Source organism: Athene cunicularia (genome assembly GCF_003259725.1).
Source record: "Athene cunicularia isolate RWA chromosome 6 unlocalized genomic scaffold, athCun1 chr6_part1, whole genome shotgun sequence".
NCBI classification, from domain to species: Eukaryota; Metazoa; Chordata; class Aves; order Strigiformes; family Strigidae; genus Athene; species Athene cunicularia.
The window spans coordinates 11718464-11739922 of NW_020799105.1; the positions used below are offsets into that span (position 1 = coordinate 11718464).

At 38.5% G+C, this 21459-nt stretch overlaps 1 protein-coding gene across 2 annotated transcripts in view; it reads right to left on the minus strand.

Annotated features, from left to right (window-relative positions):
- The window catches only part of BTRC (beta-transducin repeat containing E3 ubiquitin protein ligase), a 113628-nt gene that overhangs the window by 86816 nt on the left and 5353 nt on the right, over positions 1 to 21459 (minus strand). The window contains exons 2-3 of one of the 2 annotated variants that reach the window (XM_026851150.1): positions 17364 to 17432; positions 6007 to 6114 (exon numbers count right to left, since the gene is read on the minus strand). In XM_026851150.1, the coding sequence (XP_026706951.1) occupies positions 6007 to 6114; positions 17364 to 17432 (177 nt within the window). Of the gene's footprint in view, positions 1 to 6006; positions 6115 to 17363; positions 17433 to 21459 lie in introns of those variants that run through there. The other variant, XM_026851151.1, reaches the window with a different exon arrangement.

The following is a 21459-nucleotide window of genomic DNA, read 5'->3' on the forward strand; positions in this document are numbered from 1 at the left end:
GTACCGGCCGGGGCCGTGAGGGCGCAGCACAGGACGCGGCACCGCCGAGCCCCCGCGTCGGCCCCGGACACGCGCGCAGGGGCGCGCGCGCGCACACGCACAGCCTGATTCTAATTCAATTAGTGCAGTCTGCAACTCCAGAAAAAAAAAAAAAGAGTAATTCAATTAGTGCATTGTGCAGCTCTACAATACCTCCAAGCAGATGTTCGCAATCCTGAGGAACTGGAGCTAGCTTTAAAAATACCTGTATGCCTTCAGTGTGGCGCTGCATATGCCATTTGTCACTACGGCTTTATACACCTCTCTGACTTCTAACAAGGGAGGAGAGAAAACTCAGATGAGTTTTCTTTCGGCCAAACTAGTGCTGGTGTGCTAAAGACCTTGCCCTCTCCTTATCAGGAAGGTCGTATTACATAGTAACAAGATCATTAATGAAGCCGCTGAAGGAGGGGAGGCCTTTTAGCTATAATGCAGTTTAAATTAATCACCATGCTGGGCATACTGGGGTGGTATTTCTCACTGACAGACACTGTCACACTCCTTGACACTCAGATTGAAGAACTAATAAAAACACATGCAACTTCTGACAATCGATACAGGTGCAGAATAATGCAGATTTCCAATTACTAAATTGCAATGTACTAACAAAAAAACCCCAAGCCCTATCCACTGATCTGCAGAGAAGGACTTCTTTCGCTGCCTGAAAGGAGACAAGCATCTCTCATCGTTGCTGTCACCTGAGAGCAGAGATCTTGCAGCCACAACCCAGGGGCTCTCACAGTTTGGTGGGCTTCCCAGCATCACCACCTAACAGCACAAGGTTATGTCACCAGCCAGAGAAGGCCATTAGATTTAAAGGGGGATAAACCCTAAATATCTTTAACAAAGCTGTTCAGTAGTCACCGGGCATTTACTTTATGAAAAAAAATCCCCATCTAGGATAATCCTCTTGATCCTCCTACAGTGAAGCTCCCAAAAGTCTGAACAGCAGATGAGGGCTGAGGCAAGTGCAAAAATTACACAATTAATTTGGCTTCATTTCTCCTCCTTCTCATATCCCCTCTCATGCCTTTATAACTGCTCTTGCCAGGTGATGAGGAGAAACAGGAGAAACTGCTGCTGAACACCTCCAACAAGAAACTTTGCTTAAAAAACGAGGTGTCACATTGTGGCAGTTCAATATTTCATAGCCAATACAAGGAATGTGCAACAACACTGCAACTTTAAATCTTTGCCTCCTGTGTCAGTCTCTCTCCTCTCATTGTAATGCCAAAGGGAACAGCAATCAGAGTGGAGATGTTCAACGTGATAGAGGTCAGGACACCAGTGGATCAACGTACCAGAAACACGACCTTGTTTATTTTTTTTCCCAGTATTATTGTTTACAGGGTGCTTTGCTCATGTACCTTGTGGTTCTTAGCTAAAAGATGAAATTACAGCCCAGGATGAAGCGCTCAGGCACACATCCAATTTGTGTTTCCATCTCAGAAAACAAAAAGCTTCTGAGGCCCTCAGGCTGCCATTCAAACTTGGAGAGGCTGACATTTTTAACAGCATGAACCAGAGACTGGCAGAGGGAATGATCTAATGCATTTCTGACTTGTCAATCAAAGATCTCACCTCTGCTGTCTTGTAAACAGTTGGGGGCCACCTAACTACATTCATAACCAGGGGAGAGCCTGCCGCCAGCCGGGGGGTGATGGAGCCGCATGCTCTGGCTATTAGTCACCAAAATTATGATTCTGTTTTAGAGGCACACCATAAACAGCCCGCGGGCGGATTTCACACGGCCACTGGGAGAGCGCAAGGAGGGAATACAAAGCAGGCTTGGTCGAGGGCGGCCACATCTCCACGCTGATGGAGCCTATTGACTGGACATCTCATCTCTCTCCCAATTAGAGACAGAACTACACACATCAGCAAACACTGGCACCAAAGCAAGTTTCGTTCAAATGCATTTTTTTCACAAACATGTTTCTAAGCATGCACAGTTTGCCCACGCCGATGCTTTAGCTTTAACCTCCTGTATAATCATAAACAATGTACTACTCACATTCACTCTGTATTTCCCAGCAATAAAATGTCAACTTTTAAAGCAAAAATGTACGAACAGGCTGAAAGAAGTTTACAGACAACTATTTCTAACAATTTACTCACAATGCTTCTTTAACAAATATTCCACTTCCCAACACAAAAATATAAACATTAGAGAAAAATAGATGTAAAAATCATTTGAGAAATGAATTAATCTTGTCCTCACGGGTGCAATAGGCTTCCATCACTACAGACTGTTTACATCTCTCACCTTTCTCCAAAAGTGATCTCAGCCCAAAGAAAGGCACAGTGTAGATCATGTCCATGCTGCACAATCTCATGCGCGATCCTATTTACTTCAATTTGTCCAGCACAGTACATCCATGCTTTCATCAACCAGGACAGATTTCTGCCAAGACCAAGGAAGACACACCTTGCTTCTGCAAAACCAAGCAGAAGGTAGTCCTGTTCATCTGACAAACCCCGATATGATCAAGACCTTCACTTCGGGTAAAGCAAAATGTGAATTTCTGGCATTCCAGACACACTTCTGCATTCAACAAGATGCTGCTACCTCTGCCACAGAAGTTAATCCTCCTCTTTGACTACTAGAGCCTGTTACAGAAAGAGAATTTCAGATCTGGCAAAATAAAGCTGACAAGACAACTCTTTGTTTTTTCACCTGTGCCGATGCTCCAGACAGAAAAATAAAAGCCTGACTCTTGTCCCAAAAAGTTTACAATCTAAAATGGAGCTGATATTTGTGATGGGTGTCAGGTAAAAAGAAAGAGCTGAACTGTTCTCTATGACTACCCTGATATATAACCTTTGTCAAGAGTTTTAAATTGCTCCTTAAGTCTCCTCATTTATACAATAGCTTACAGAAGTAAGTTCAAGGAAATACAACGGTCTTCTGCAGACCTGGAAGGATTAATACAATCATTTCCTTGGCATACTTGATAGGTGTAATTGTATATTAAAATTTTCAAAGAACTGTGACTATCAAGAGCAATGTAGCCTTGTGAGCATACATGGAAAATATTTTAAAAGAGAAAGTAATTATCTTCAAATGAAAAATGTCATTGAAACAGACACCTGTTAGCACATCTGGAAACTTCCAAAGCATGGATTTCCCTGAAAAATAATATATTCTGCATAAATTTATTTTTTATTATTATTAAGAGAATCTACATACAACCTAGTTTTCAGTTGCTTTGCAGAATAACAGTACAGTAAAATTTCACATCCAAGACACTGAAAATGGAATGTCTGGCCTTTTTCTCTTGTTAAAATATCCTCTTTGACCCCTTCCCACAGTGTCTTACAGGAGTTCATGTTCCAATTTGCTGCCATCTTCCACTATGATCTCTATGAAATTCAGTTACACAATAAAATATCAGTTGCAAAGCCCTTTGAGATAAAAGATGTTAAAAAGAACTGTTCCCTATTCTCCCACTCATGGCTTTAGCCTTTCCACTGTGGGAGAATTGCCAAACAGATCTAAGGAACCAGAAGAACCTGTTTTCACACAAGTGTCTCAAATAATAAAAACACACAAAGAAGAAAAATGAAGTTATCTGACATATTAACAGAATCATCTGTAAATCGACTATCTGCCAATGCCAATGAGACCAAGAGGAGTCAGCAGGGCTTTAACTGAACTACTCAAAAAGAGCCTCTTTCCACATTTCTGTCTGAGCATCTGAAGGTAAGCATGTAAATAACTAGACAAATTCAGCAGTGACTAAGTAGCCTTCCAGATGGCATCTTCTCTTTTGCCACAAGCAAAGAACATTGATATGCTTCTCCAGTTACTTCAAGCTTGCTACAGAAAAAAGAAAATAACTTAATATGAGAAAATTTGCTGGGCTACAAGCAATGCTTTCCTAAAGATTCAATATCCAAAAAAGCATTAAAGAACTATGAAATATTGCAACATCACAGCTTCAAGCACGCTCCAAAACACTCCCATGTAGACTTCTGCACTGGAAAATGCAGAAGCCATGCCTCATAGAGGGGAGTTTTCTTCAAACCATGCAAGTTAATGGGGATGAAAGCCCACTGAAAAAAAATGGACTGAAATATGGGTGACTCATTGCTGCAGAAGCTGTTGCTGGAAATGTAGTTTCTCTCAATTGGCACTAAATGTGCTCCTCAACATAGCAGTTGGAGTGCTGTGAAGAGTATCAGTATACCATTTTAGACGGCACGTGGGGCAGACTTCCTCAGTTCCCACAGTCACTAAGTACACATGGAAATGTCTCTCAAAATCTGCAAGAATGCAAATGTCAGTCCTACTACTCTCTCAAGAAGGCAGTACACAGTGAACAGTTGTGCAGCTGACTCATTTGACCCCAAATATCAATGCACTGTATTAGCAGGACAGTTATTATTCATATCTATCATTAGCAAAAATATCTTGAGCTAAAAGAGGCTAATTTCAATTCCCCTTCATAATATACATTTATTCCAAGTAATCAAAAATAATTTAAAGTAGAAAGAAAGGAGTCCCAATCTGAGTTTATAAAAATACTGCTAAGGTTCTCCAAAACCTGAGCTTAAAGAGATCTGAGATTTATTCAGCAGCAGAAATCCCAAAAATGAGGCCCATCCAATTTAGTCAAATTATGCAAATCAGGATTAGAAGTAGGAGTCTAAACTCTGCCTGTTGTCTCCAGAGTCATCTTAAACTAATAAAAAGTCATCTTTCCCCTCCCCCATGAAAAGCTCCGCTAAAAGCTTGCTTCAGCAAAGAAGGCCTAGCAGGACACCTTTCAGAGTCCATCAGTGCTACTGCTGGGTCAGCAAAAAGAGTTGCAGCAAAATGATGCAAGATACTTAAACCTCCCCAGAGACTGAGAGGATTATTTCCACAGTACTCTCCTAGCCCTGGGAGCAAGAAGTCAAATTCAAAATAATCTTCGCATGCTGTCCTTTAGAGGCAGATAATAAACTTTCATCAAAATGACTGAAAATTTCAGGAAGATTCTAGCTTATTCATTATGTCTAGTTTTGCAAGATGCTGATGAATAAAACTCTCTGCCACAGGTTAGATCAGCAGTAGCATAATCTAGCAGCATAAACCTTAAAGTAAATGTTCATGCTATCATGAGCTCCAATAAACAGACTCTCTACAGAGATACTACTAAGGTCCCTCAGTCACTGCAGTTGACACATCTCAGAGACAGAGTATCCAACATTAACATAAAATCTCTGCTGCCCAGTCTCTGCTGTATATATCCACATCATCATAAAATGCTTGCAATGATCCTAATGGCCTCGTCCAGGTTTCTATATGCTCACCCAACAGCTGTGTCACTCTCTACCCACAGGAGAGTGTCTGCATTTTGTAAGATTCACTGGTCACCCAAAGTGTCTGAATGAACCTCTTTGGCAGAAAGCCGTCTCATGACAGAGAAAAGCTTGAATCTAACAAATGCAGAGACCAAATTAAAAAAACAGGTTTCCTTTATTTGCCTTTTGATTGACAGCTTACTTATTGTACAATAATTTTCTGTAGTCAAAATGTCCAGACTACCACTAACAAACCTGAAATAAACAAATGCTGGCATCAATTATCACTATGGCAATGAACTCACCCCCTCAGCCCTCTAAGTGGCATACAGAAAATTTAGATAGGAGAGGAATCATTGCATGAATAGCCAGATTGGAGACTGTGTGATAGATACTGTTTGCCAAATACAATTAAGTGGTATATTTTTGACACAATTGAAAGCCAATGGAAGAGATGATGGTACCAAGCCAATTTAGAGAAAATAATTATATTGAAGTATGGAAACGCCCCAGCACGGAGCTGCCCTAAGTCTACACAATGTGGGTTTAAATACCAGAGATCTGAATGACACAGGAGAGGCATACAGAATAAATGGAGATAAAGCAAGCAAGTAAAGAAGGAGATGCACACATACACAGATGGAGAGAAAAGGAGGAGCAGGGAGAGACAGAAAGTACCTGGAAAGCTGGGAGTGCGCCAGTCCCTGGGTTATACAGGCATCGCAGCGAGGGCATGCTGTCCGCCAGGCTGGAGCAGCCCAGCCACAGAGATCTGGGCATAGAGCACTGCAGAGAAAGGACAACTATGAGATGGGACTGTATGAGACAGGATGGCACAGATTATAGGAACTTTCAAGGTTTAGCCAAATGGCATCAACACAACTGCACCTGGCCTTAAAGACCGAGACATCTTAAAGAGAACACAAACTGCTGATGAGTCTTCCTTTAGAGAAGCTTTATAGATGTCATAGTAAGTAGCAAGAAAAAGGCACTATGGATCAAGAAAGTAAATTTTTGACCAATTTTCTACACCAGTGTATAAGCTTTTCCAGTACAAAAAGTTTCTTTCCAATTAATCAGACCTCTTCTCCATGCACAGCTACGCTCCAGGCACAACACAAAGCAAGCAATTTTGCAAGGGAAGCAGAAAAGGAAATGACAACTTTAAGTGTAATACTGGCAGGGAAAGAAAAGGTTTGTGTTTTGTCTGTGAAAGGAATGGAAGTAAAAACCTGCAATCCAAGGTTAATAGGAACTTGGTGACACTTTACAGAAGTTTCATCTTTCTGCTTGCCTTGTTATTCATTAAATAAAATACAATTATTATAATAAATTGATTCTGTTCCTCCAAACACAAATACAAAAAAGGAACCAAAGCAGCCAATCAAGGAAAATACTAGCCATTTTGATAGTTAAAGCCATTACCCCCTGAAATATAGAGAGCTGCTTGTTCATTTTACACCACTACTATTAAGTTTAGGGATGCATTATGATAGCAATTGCTTTTACCAGCCACAGAGTTTTTGATGCCATAAACACTGCTGCATTTGTCTAATTACTGGCAAGTCAGGAAAAAACAAGTATATTTTAAATTGGCAGATAGCTATGAAAACTGTAGGATGTGATAGAGTCGATGCTAGAGATTTCAAACCCTCATACTCTTCTTTTTTGAAATCCTTCCCCCCACCCACCCCACCCCCGTTGTTTTGTTTTTTTTTTTAAAGGGGGGTTGGGAGGAAATCTGAGTGGAAAGGGCAGCTGGAATGGGTATGAAATGACAGCTGCCTTTTGAGCCACCGTTTCTTGCTGGTCTTGAGGGCTAGAAAACTTTGCACAATCTTGCACTAAATAAGTACGTAAAAGCAACGTAACCCATCCTTGAAAGAGCAGAAAGGTGATCACCAACATTCATAATCTGGTACTGTGCTGACAGCCAGAGAGATTAACCCTGTCTATCACCATGTTCTTTGCTGTACTTTGTTGCAATTTACACTGCTGTTCCAGAAATAGTATTAAAAGACTGCTGGGGAACATATTCTATACAAATGTGCTTATTAGAAGTTTAGAATAGCTTAAAATAAATTCCTCACTTCATTTTTGTTTTAAAAAAACCTCTTCACTTTACAAAGTTACTGAAACTCGAGAACTTGCATACTTCATAGTATTGCACATCACATGAATTTGTAGATAATGCCCCTCCTGAAGACAAAAAAATTACTGCCATAGTATTAAAATCCGAGTCATACTTCCTTGTCTGCCATCCTAACCTTCCCCCCAAAATACTTCCACATACAAAAAATTTCCAAATGCCAGCATCTTTTGTTTGTAATGTGTCATGACAGCTATTAAAAGCTGTTGTGATGATCAGCCTTAAAAAAAAAACAACAAAAACCACAAAACCAAAAAACAGATGAAGTGGACATCTATGGTTAAGCATTTCACCAATTTAATAATACATTTAAAGTTGTTTATTACTCTCCAAGAATGTCACAGTAAAACAGAAGATACTACAACATGGTACCTCTGACAATGCAGACCAAATGCAATAGGTAAGCATCAGCTGCTCACCAATACCCATCCTAGGATTCATAACATAACACAAAATAAATACAGGTTGGTTTTTTGTTGTTGGTTTTTTTTTTTTTCATTCAGACTCATCAAAGTCTTGCCCCAATCATTTATTCCCTCTTCTCAAATTTTCCTATATCTTGTGCTGGTTCAAGTATTCGTGCTGTGATAATGAACTCAAAGAGCTGACTGCCATTAAAATTGACAAGTTAAAATAAGTTACTTTAAGTATTTATGTTGACTGAAGCATGGAAAGACACAGAGGCATGCAGACCACTCTGTCAGTAGAAAGGCAAGTTTATGTTGCCTCAAAGTTTATGGAAGATTATGGCTCAAGTCAGTCACTACAAGCTGCAGGTAGGGTACTCCATTGTGCCAGGGCACTGACAAGATAATGAAATGTCTTCCTCTAAAATTGCCACAGTAACAAAGGAAAATATTGGAGTATATTCTGCAGAACCCTCTACCTACAGAGGACATCATTACTCATCCATGCACTCCTGCTGCTTACTATTATTCCAGAATTAGGAAGTATATGGTAATAATTACCAACACCTTAGATGACTTCTGAATCTGCTCCAGTATATAGTAAAATTTATATTACTGGTACAGTTCTTTTATCTATCTTAAAAAATAAGTGTGAAGCACACAGTGTGGGAGAAAATGTCATTCCTGTACTTGCCTTTCACCTATTGAAGGAAGCAGAGACGCTAAATTACTGTTGGTGACTGAAAGAGGCTTATTCACAAGCATGAACAAAAGGCCCCAGGTGCTTCAATAGAAACAGCTTGTGTGTAAATCAGATGAGTGACCCAACAGAACAACTTCATTTACAGCTTGATCTCTGAAAAATCTCAACAGCTTCTATCCCCATCCACTGAGCAAGCCACGTGTCAAACACTCACTTTTGTACTGTCAACTCCACAAACAAGGGACTGGCCCCAACATTCACTACTTGAAAGCTGACTGACGAAATCCTCTCCTGAACTCAAGTCAATCTACATTGATTCTTCAAAACAAAGATACAGAGGCACAGCGTTTGGAATACAGCCAAATGGGGATGCTGATATTGCTTGCTAAGTGCTGGGCCAGGATGCAGTAGTCTGCCTACCTTCCTGACTACCAACTGCATTAATACTTTGGACTTCTGCACAACATTCAGACCCAGAGACACAAAGCTTTTTATTTATAAAAGCTAAGCATATTTAATACATCGAGTGGCATAAGACAGGGGATTATTTGACAAAAAAAACACAATTTCTTTTTCCAACTGATTCTTAAGTCCTATTCCTTGAACCCTGAAGTATGTTTTCCCCACTAAAGAAATACAGGGAATACAGTTTCAAACAAGACCAGCATCCTCCTTCTGACAGAGGCTGATACCAGCTGCTCCCCCGGTGATTAAAATGGGCTTGCCTTATTTTGAATTAAAATAGGCTAGAAGCATTCACAGGCACTGGGTGAGCTGAGTGGGCAGTAACCATGAGCTGAAGGGAAGCTGTATTTTAACCTATTCAATTATTCTTGTAACTATTTTGCAAGAACATTTTTGACTACATCAGATGTTCTGCCTCTAATAGCCTACCCTCTCTTCCAATTATCTGATGTCCTAAATACAAATCTCAATACATACTCAATGGCTAAGTTTTTGCCAGTGCTAAAAATTGGTTATTTACTTTACTTGCCATTGCATTACAAGATTATACATTACCATTTCAGACTGTTGGGTTTTTTTGGTTGTGGGGTTTTTTTATCAAATTTGTTCTCTTCTAGTCCTTCAGCAAATAGAATATACTAGGGGTAACTAACACAGTTTTAGTAAATTGTGTTACAGGTCAGAAATATATCACCTTGTCCTGTAAAACTAAGTGGGTCTACATGGGGAAAAAACAAAAGTTCTTAGACTACTACAGTTTACAACTATAGAGCACAAGTGTGAAAACACAAACTCACTGTAAAACAACAAGAACAACAAAAAAAAGTCAAACAATAGTTTATGGATATTGTCTTTATAAACATTTTTGAGAAATAAGACAGTACTACAGAATGACTGTCTTTAATTGTGGTGCTTTTGACATAATAAATTGTAATAATCTATTATCCCTGTCTGAACACTGCAGTCAACTTTATGACAACCTAAAACACCTCTGATTTACAGGCAGCCTAACATATTTTTGCACATGTTCACAAGTTAGTGGCAAAGCCAAAAAGGAAAAGCGATTTTTTTCAAAGGGATTGCTTTTGGTCAATTGTACATAATGCTAATTTCAGCTGCCAACCACATTTATTTCAATTGTTTACTAGTTCAGAATTACTTCCCTTCTAGTAGTGTTCAGTGCTTTATGCAGTTGAACTCTAAAGATAAGCCAATAACAATTTCTACTTCTCTTGGGAGATGGGAATTAAGATCCTGTTCACCCAATATTTTCATTAAAGATCATAAACAGAACATGACACATGTTGACAAGAGCTGAAGAGTTTGAAGACCAAGAGAAACGGGGCTTTTTCTGGTTGGTCCAGCTGATCATAAGCCAGGGAACTGGATAAGGTTGTACAAACAAAAACAGAAACACAAGTTGTAACTATTACAGAAACCAGGACAAGAGAGGCAAAGAAATGCTAGAAATTCCATCACCCAAACTGGAGCAAATAAAATGTAAGGGATGCTCTATAAACTATATACGCCAGACCTGAGCTTGATATGAGGAGACAGATCTCTTTCCACCTCTTTTTTTTTTTTTTTTTTTTTTTTTTTTCCCCCCCATCACTTTAGAAAGCAAATACAGGATTGCTGGCAAGTATAATTCTCCCTGAAAATCTCTTTTGCAGTAATAGGAATTTTGATCCTTTACAATGCTTCATCAAACACATGCTCAGGTGTTACTAGGATTTCCAATATTCACAATTATTTTCATAGTATAACACAACAAATGGGAGAACAAACCCCAATCCTTTTCAGTCCCACTCAGTTCCTCTTTCTTTGGCCACATATTTAACTAAGCCAATGCCAAAAACATAACACACATCACGTTCACATTGCGCCCAATGTGCGCTGTTCCTGTCACCACAGAATACAATACATTGTATGAAATATATCAGATAAAGCAGCTGCTATTTACCTTACAAACGCTACTCTCATGAAACTTAATAACAATTCCAGAAATTTACTTCTGGCTAGAAACCTTTCTTTGATCCACTTTTCATCCTTTCAACCTCTCACATACATAAAAATGAAGTTATCTCCTACTTTTCCCTCTACTGTTCAGAGAGGTGTTCTCTTTGATTAAATATACATGATATAGGTATAAAACCAGAAAATAAATTCCCAGTTCACCTTGTGTACTTTCACAATTAAAAAACCTGCCATACATGTTTCATTTTTTAGCTTGGATAGCACTTGATCATATAAGTTCTTATTGGAGAAAAAGCTACATAACTTCATTAAAAACCCTGAAAGAATGGAATGAGAATATTCGGGGGGATTTAGTATTTTTTGTGGGGTCTTTTTTTTTTTTTTTTCTCTTCCCCCCTATCCCAACAGTGGATACAAAGCATACTAAATATGTAATTACACGAGAGAGCCACCCAGCTTCCAAAAGAGCCATTCCAGTGAATTGTGTAAATAATATGCCTTTAAAAACCCTAACACATGAATACAGATTTACCAGTTATGGTACAGTTATATACCTGGGAGACAAGAATACCCATTTAAAAAAAAAAATCCTGCATAATTATGAACTTACCAAAGAGACTAGCACGGCTCAGAGCAAATTAATACTTTTATAACTTTCTCCAAAAGTTTTTTGTCTGTTTTCATTTGAAACTAAGAAAAATGTTAAAAGCTGTAAGTCTTAATTAAGCCAAAAACAATGGCCAAAACCCATACAGATAAAATTTATGCATCCTTACACCTCAGACCACTGTTCCCTGCACTTAAAACAAGCTAATTCTGACCTTCGTTGTCACTAGCAATTTTTCTCGAAAGTCTTTCCATTGTAAGAAAATGAATTTATAAAATAGAGGCAACTACAGCACTCCTTGGAGTATGACCATGAGAAGAATCTCTCAGGGTTGAACTAGCCCACAAACCATCAGCTCTTCTGGCTGGCACATAGTGCACCAGAATTGTGAAGGGCAACACAGTTGCTGTCATAATCAGTGCTCTTCAGAATTTCTCAACTTCTGTTATGCTCAGACATTTTGGTCACATTTCCACAAGCATGTATGAGGACAATTAAACGTGTTTTGCACTCCTGTTTTGCTATAATAAAAGTAATTGAGCTATCGTATTAAAGACCCTTGAAGCATTTTCAAGAACTGCAAATCAAGCAACCCAATACCTCACTTCAAGAAAGCTGAGAATATATATTCCTGCGACAACTGTAGGATCTGTCTTCAAAACAATTAAGTCTCACAAATCAGAGGCTGAAATGCGCTACCAGGGTTCAAATTATAGCCACTCTTCCTAGATTCCAAACATAGGAAATCCTGGACTTCTTACCCCAGTACTGATCATTGACTTCAGTGCAGTGGTTCTCCCCTGGCTACTACATTCAGCAGGCAAGCTTTGCTGTACACATAGAGCTCAAACTGCTATAAATGATTCCTTTTCCTTCAGCCTCCCACTTTTCATGTAATTGCTCAGTAAATTTTCCTTAACATACATATTATGCAAATTATTCTCTAATTTTCTGGTAACTCCCTAGCTTACAGTAACTTTTTACATGAGATTCCAGTTCACTAGCTACCCTTAAATATCAAAGATAAGGGACATAGGGTTTATATATTCAGATTATCCAAATAATTTCCTACCTGAGTGGGATCCAGGAGGATCAAATCACAGCATTTACGTAAATGTTTGTGAAGAAATGTTTTCCCCAAAGAGTGGTTACTGGAGTTCAACCTCCAGGATTCCAGATCAACAGAAATTATACACCCCAGAAAGAAGCCAACTTCTCATCTATAAGGTGTACAAGATCCTCAGTTGCCAAGTGCTTGAGGGAATTAGTGTAGATCTTATCTGAACTAGACAATACTAATGTTTTCATAATTATAGCTCTTTAATCCATGAAGCTGATATATCTAAACCAGTACACCTGCAGAGCTTTAAGATTCAGATGTCATACCTTCTTTAAAGAGTACAACATGCAGAGACTTGTGTGCACTTTAAGCAACACCAAAGATGGTGGTGTTAAAAGCAAGACTTACCCAAACTCACTAAAAGCAATTTCACTAAGGTCTAAAGCATTAAACTACCTGAAGGCTTAAAATAGAGATCTTACAAGACCAAAAGCATTAGGCTCTTCCATATTAAAAAAAAAAAAAAAAAATTGGTTGCTATTAATCTCCATCACGTCCAAAGCCTGATTTTGCAGCAATTTCGAACAATTTCAAATCTTATTATGCCATAAGAGATAAATCTAATTCTTTGACACAGGCATTCTGCATGAGTTTGGGCAGAGTATCACAGCATCTCAGTTCTGCACCTGCACAGCAAGGACAATAGAACTACCCTGCCTGAGAGAGGTATCAGAGATTGAGTGTATCCTTAATTATGAAGCTGTGACATATAAACACCAAAAACTGAAATAGGGAGCCAAGAAGAGAACAGTGAATCATCACCTTTACAATAAAAATCAGAAAGAGCAATATACCGACTGCCTAACCATCACTGAACCTGAACAACTAGGAGGCTTAAAAATAAAATGCCCAACCCTACTCTAAGAAATGGGTTGAAGACTCTTCAGCTTGGGAACTTCTGCATCTTTGGTCCAGATTTCTATCACAAAAACTGCACAGAACAAACCTACACTGGTGGAGAGATGAAATGGAGGTTTCATTAGGTTTTCCCACATCTATAGTTTTATTTAATTCCATAAAATCTCTCAAGATTATTGTTATGTTATGCACCTAACACAAAAGTGTTTCAAGGATAACTGATAGGTCTGCATAGCACTTTGCACTCTCCAAGTACTATATGAGTGCCAAGTATTAATAATGAACTGCAGAAAGAAAGCTTATTTCTACTTCCCACTCAAAGAATTAGTATCTGAATTTTAAAAAGCATATGGATCCACTGAAAATAGAATATATATTTTAGAAGTTAAATGACAAAATTACAAACCCAATATATTTCCAGAATCATTGCATTTTTCTCCTAGGAAGGTGTAATTCTAGTGGAAGAATTGTGTTTTCACAACATTCCTGGTTTTTACACTCTCTTTTCCAGCTGACTTGACTGAAGTGCAGACCATTAATATCTGAAGTGCCTTGTTTTGATTATACTGGCCTTTGCTGGTACCAATCTAGTTAAGGTAGCACCAAGAATTTCCAGCATAAAACACATTTACAGGTTTATAACTTGGCTCTAAAAATTCTACTCCAAAAGACAGTGGGAGGCAGAAAGGCTCAGATGAGTGCATTATATTACATATCCTATGTGATGCATACTTACACAACTGTATGTGAAGGGGAGGGATTAGCTTTCACTCTGAATTACCATGTTTCACAAGCCACCTAAAATGACACTTTTAACTTCCCCATTTATGTAATCAAAATAATGTTTTGTAAGTGTTTCAGCTAATTAAGAGCATAATTTGCCCAATTTCACAGTTTGGCTTAAATCATAGCAGGTGTCAATATAATAAAGGAATTGGCAAGTCATGTCTATTGATCGTATTTATACACAAACATTCCCCCCCCTTCTTCCCCTCAGAAGTCAATTGCAGCTTGTCTTCAAAGGGTCAGCATCTAGGCAATGGGATGTTACAGACTGCTAGCAGCACAAGGCTGCCATTCAAAGAAAGGCTTAAACAAAGATCAAGGCTGAATAAATTTGTAGGTGTTTGCCTTTTTGTAAAAGATAATCTCACAGGAAACTGAGTAAAAAGAGCTTTGCAGGTTACTTAAAATGCTATTCTTAAAGCAACATGTATTTATGGCCATTGGTATTGTATTTCCTCTAGCCCACATAGGAACACAATGCAGCTCTCCACTACAGCACAGCAACATTAAATATAAAAACCTGCCATTAAAGGGCAGAGGGTAATGGCATCAGTGTGGGCGACCCATGCTCAGGTAGTGTTCAACGATTATCTCCAGTTTAAGTAGGCTGAAAATACGCAAATCCAGCCAGCACTGATTTTAGATAAAATTGTCAGTTTTATGGATATTTATAGTATGTGTCCAGTCTTGCAGAACTCCATCTTCCTCCACCTCATCTGTAATATAAACCGCTTTTAGCCCACATTAATACAATGTGTTACTGGGATACTTCTCACATTCTGTATAAACCAGGCAACAGATCAATACTCAGCTGTGCTGAGGGGAAAAAAAAAAAAAATTATTACATTAGTATCCTGTTAAAAACACAGACACCAAGAGGATAAACCTGATGCACAGACACCATTCCATCTGGACGCATATGTAGATTACTGCTTTTAAATACATCAAACGTGGCTTTCTTGTCAATATACAGTTTTAAAGAATACTACAGGTAGAACCTTTGGTATATATTCTACACCAAATCAGTCTCACCACAAAAAACTTAACCTCTCTGCTTCTCATGAGAGCTCTTTCTTTTGATCAAAAGTTTCCACCCTTTGTATCAACTCCCTTACCCATATACTTCCTGGGGTGAAATCCCAGCACTGAAATTGGAATAGCAAAGCTATTTCCATGACAGCATCTGCTAATGACACAAGCTCAGGTTTGTAACTCTTCCTTGGATCAAGGAAGCATAAGAAGATTTAAGATAAAGACTTTAGAACCAATAACAGTAAAAACCAAAAGGAAAGCAGCCACATGGAAAAATATTTTTTAAACAGTGTAAGTTCTTCCATTATTTGGGGTTGCCTATATGTGAAAGTCTCCTTGGAAAATTCATTAACTGCACATTTTGGGGTTTTTCCCTCCCCTCAGTATTTCTCAGAGTCAACAAAGCATATATCCCACCTGCATCAGAACACTGACAATATACCATAGCCAGAACAGATGCAGCTCTGTTTATCTCAGACATAAAAGAAAACAGAAGAGCCACACAACCCTCTTCCTATTGTTTCCCCAATCTACCACATGAGAAACAGAAACTGATGCCATGCCCCAGAGGTCAACAAACTTGAGCTCTGCAAGACGATAATTGCAGAGTTGAGATTCCTCCGAGACACCTTGCCTCCAGCCTAGCAAAGTTTAAATCAAGAAAACATGAAAACATCAGCTTCAATGTCCCAGCTGACCTTCACTAGTGTGGACTTGGAGAGAGAGAGAGAGAAGAATGGTCTCTCGGAAAGAAGCTCCAAAGCATGCTTACACCTTTGCAACACATCACTCATCCAAAGAAATGGTTTGCAAATATAATACAGGACTTGATGCCCATCTTCTTACAGGTGTTCAAGCTCTTCACAGAAGTCAATGTAAGTTGACAGCTGTAAGCAACTTGCACAAACGAGTTACTACTTACTACTTGTACTACTGATACAAGACTAGAGAAAATCAAAGCCATCCTGTTAGCACCTGCAATGAAACTCTCATGTTTAAGGTGTTTTGCTATAGTTTTTCATTCTCTCCCACTCCACTTGACTTGGCTCTTTGTGTTGGGCTCACGGTACCACAGACCCCTTCACCACTATGTTTCATCATTTCACAACTCCAGTTGCCACGACAACAGGATGCAGCTTATCTGTGCTGTTTTCATATTTCCAGTTTTTGTTGCCATAACAACATAATCATTCTGGCTTTCTATAAAAACAGCAACTTTAAGCCACATATTCTCAAGGATGCAAGATTCATCATAAATGTATCTTCATGAAAGAAGAGATTTGTACAGGCAATTTGTAAATTAAGCTATTTTTTTCCAAAGGGGGATTTTTCACTCACAAAAGTGAAAAGCTGACAGCAATTGCTAGAGGCAGACTGCTGAGACATCTAAAGCCTGGCCTTTAATAATAGCCAGAGTAATATAGCGCTAGGCCACTTCCGAGTGGGGACTCCCCACAGTGTCAGATTGTGTCAAACTGCACAATTGTTATGTGATGTGAGTAAGTGTCCATACTTGTTTCACCCAAGCAGATCTGAATTAGACGCTAGATGCAATTCTCTTGAGTTTTAACCCAGTGGCCTCCCCATTATTACCAGCACCACCACCATGCAGCTTTGTGTTTGAAGGCCCATTTTAATTCTGTAATTCGAGCTGTCGTTGCAGATTTCTTTTCAGACTCTGACCCTTTTTGCTTCCAGGTGACTGCATTTTGAACTTTTATTTACAGGAAGTGCACATTCATAAGACTGGTGAGAAAATGTTATACAAACACAGCATGCATAAACACAGAACAGTGATGGCTATGAGGGATATCAGCTAACATGGCACTGTAACTTCATTACACCCTCATTTATGTACTTCACTAATGAGACAAGCACAGGTGTCCAACACGGTCCCTCACATGAGATGAATAACAATAATACAGTCCAACCTGCTTTAGCCATGCTTGGTATCCAGAAGATATAAGTTGGAATCCATCTTTTGGCATGTGTATTCGGGGCTAGGAGAGAATAGACATAAAGAGAGACCTCCTTTTACACTGAGACCTAGCTAACCTAAGTCTAAATTCTGGAGCACTTTAAACAATGCAGATTTTTAAAGCCATGTATGAAGCTTTAGTCCCCAGAATAGTTCTTGTTTACTCCTCTGATATCAGCTGCTTTTCTAATAAAGTTACCACCATTTTTATGATTTCCATCATTTTACATTTCAACTCAGTATATATAGGTATTTCTTTAAAATTTTCACACAAATGCTTGAAAAAGCACAGCCTCTTCAGTGAGTGCAGTAGCAGAGTCTAGTGGTCATTAATGCTTTTGCCACTACATAAAGCTAAAGGGTGTCAAAACAGCAGTAGTCAAGCTATGAGAGTGTTTTTACAGTTACCATCGTCAACACAGTCCAACCAGACATTGGACAAGATAAGATTAAGGAAAATTCCTGAAGAGATGCAGCCTTAATATTGGGGTAATAGGAAACTATACTCACACACAGCCATAAATTATGCCTCAAACTGATAGACAAATATAACCTCCTCCCCATTTATCATTTTCATGTTTTATCAAGTTGAGGAAAAGGCAAGACATCCAATAGCTCTGGAAGCACAGAACATATACAGCACAACTCACAGCCAGAAAGAAGTATGCAACAACAAAAAAAAAAAAAAAAAAAAAAAAAAAAAAAAAAAAAAAAGAAAAGAAAAAAAGAAACACTGCCTGTCATGACATTCACTTGCAGTTTGAAGATATTCTCACAATCAAGTGGATTCAATCTGTTTCCCCTCCCCTCCCACAAAAGGAGATGCTTAGAAATTAAAATCACATGTAAGCAACAGGACCAGACAGGACATCCACAGACACCAAGTCTAGAGATCTATCATACTCCTGGAAACTACTTCACGGTCCATTTCTTAATTCCCTGTACTTCCCTTCCAAACCAGCAGACTTGTGCCCTTACCACTCCTTCTGGAAGGCTGGAAAAAAAAAACAACTTCTCATTTTCAGAATAGCTCTATTCAAGGTTTGTTCCTGTGTCAACACAATATTTGTTCTTGTGTCAACACAATATTTAGTCTGTACAAATTGTGTCCACCCCGGTACTTGTAACACTAAAAAATACAATCGATTGGAGAAGAAAAATGTGTGACCGCTGAATGACAAACCTTCACAGCCATGGTGGGGAGGCAGTCCAGCCTTAGAATGCAAAATTAAAATAAGTACTAGGACAGACTAAAATCTTGCCTCTAAAGAAAAGTACACATACAGGATTTTATAATATACTTTGAACATTAGTTATTTTTGCTTCTCTCCAGTTTGAATTTAAATCCTCGTAAATCTTTCAAAGCAGTAGTAAGATTATGTCCTGGTGTCCTAGCCAGTCTGAGTTAAACATAAATTGTAATAACCATCATTATGCTGATAAAGTCAAGTATATCTGGTTACTGCATTCACCTGCTGAACTTGGACTTGCAATGCTTAACACATTAACAAACTATGTTTAAGGGGACTTGCACACACAGCTAAAAGCATCATGCTCTGAGACCTAATCCTTACTTCAGCACTAACTTCCTGGGTGGTTAGTCTCTCTACTACTGTAAAATGAGGACAACACTCATTTAACCCACCTCACAGGTTTGCTGAGAGGAACTGCTGACATTTCTACATGCTTTGAAAATATGAAGTGCTACATATCTAGCAAGAACACTACAGAAAACCCACATTTTACTTCTGGCTCAAGTGCTTCATTTGCTTTTTCAAAGTAGCACAGCACAGTATACCTATCAAGGAAAAAAAAAACCTTCATAAACAAGCAGAAATTATGATCTTTTGAAATCACAGTGTCAAGAGTAAACTGACCTGAATACCAGCCTCAGATCTGTCCAGGTTCACATAACAAATTGTGAAAAATTACTTCATTTTTTTCTGTTTCTGTCACCTAACCTACAAATTAAAGGATAACAGCAAGTTTTCTCTTAGAATCAGAAGGCTACTTAACATTTGTAAAGCCCATTAGTCCAGAGTAGTTTGAGTAACTGATATAAGACATTGATTTAAACCATTTAATTTGAAGACCCTGGTCCTGCAAATGTAGTGTTTCAACAGATCTACTGCAATCAACAAGATTACTCTCATGCGTGTCTCCAATATAAATGATAACACTGTATTTCTATTTAGACTCTTACTAACACCAGTTCTCTGCGACTTCAACATAAAAGTTGCTTGATTATTACCAATAAAAGTAATCAGTGGACTAGCAGCTACTGTAAACTCAATTTTTCAATGCTGACAAATATACAAATAGGAGAAAATAAGACCCATCACTCATCCCTTTACACAGTATGTGCAAAATCCTCTCAGTGAGATAAGTCACCTCTACATTTCATAAATCTACGCTCACCTAAGAAAAAAATAAACTATACAGAAGTAAATTTTACCAGCATGAGCTGAATCACTTCCCACATACTGCAGCTTGTGCCATTAAAGAGGGATATTTGCACAAATAAGCCCCCATTCACATCAAACACAAGCACTGATAGAAAAGTGTAATTTAATTAAAATCTCATAGATTCACCACTGGCTAAACTTTTACAACCAATCTCCTAAATTCTGAACTTCTGTGGTTCTCCTAGGCATGCTGAGAATGACCTCTAGGAATGCATTCTTCAGCACAGACAGGCAATTAAATAAGTACATCTGGTTAAAATGTTCTGAATTTCAGTATCCAAATGACAGCAGACACAACCACGAAATGATAGAAGAGGAACCCATATATACTTGACAATATAAAAAAATAAAACAAAATTGCCCCTCTTCCCCTGGCCTTTCAAAGATGTGGAAGGCAGACAACTGCCTTCTTTGAAAGCTGTACTATTTTATCTATCAACACTAAAATCTTCCTCAGATATGATCCATTCAAGGCAATTCTATCGGCCATACAATTGATTGCCCAGCAAGATCTACTTACTTTCGTATTTCATGAGCACACACCATTTATGCTTATGGTTCAATATCATTCATAAGCACAGTAATTTCTCTTAGCATCTCTTAGCCTTTTCCATGACCAGCAGTCTGGCTGCTAGGGCAATTTTTGTCTCTTTTTCAATAGCCACAACTGTCAAAAAGTTACTCTGAAAGCACTCCAACTGCTAATTTCTATCATGCTATTTTGTGATTATTTCAACATTTTTATCTAGGTGAGTGACTAATTTGTAATATAACCCTCTCTACTTCCTTTTCCAAGACATTCACGTTTATTATTAAGGACTTGCTTTAAAAATGAGCCTTCCATCATCACAGATGGCTTATTTCACAACCATCAGCAACTTATTCACAGTTCTGAAATGCAATTTTACTCTATATGAAGTGCCTACTTTCTCTTTAGTCTTCTTGGTGGCCACAGAACTTGTCATCTATATATTACTCATACATTAAAATTATTATATATATTGCAATTGTCTATAAACCCATGAGCCAGAATACCTTACTGTGCTCATCCTCTGACTTTTTTCCTTTAGTAATCTCTCTTCCATTTTTAATCCATTTGATTTTTGCAGTCCCTAGCAAGACCCAGAAAAACAGAATGATTTCTGAGAACAAGTCAGTAATTTAAAATTCAGTGGTACCCTCTTCCCTTCTATACAAAGGCTGATTTTTAGAGGACATTTAATTACAGGCCTGAGTTCCTATTTTCTAAGCCTAAACACAACCCCTGAAGGCTTACAATATTTGAGTCACAGCTGGAGCTGTGGTTACTATACAGTTTAAATATCAGCCTCTTTACTGTGCAATTTGTTTTGAAAATCAAATCAGATGCCGTGTCATAAACAAGTGCTAATTAAGTACTGAGCGGAAATTGGGCTTTTTTTGTGCAAGAAGGGTTCTTAAATATCTGCATCTTCACTTCCATAAGAAGGGATATGTCAAGAATGATAATTATAAAAGGAAACCTACTATGGTACTTGCAAGGCAGTACTGGTACTGCTTCTCCATTTCATCTGCTGCCATGTAAGAAGAAATGGGGGGGGGGGG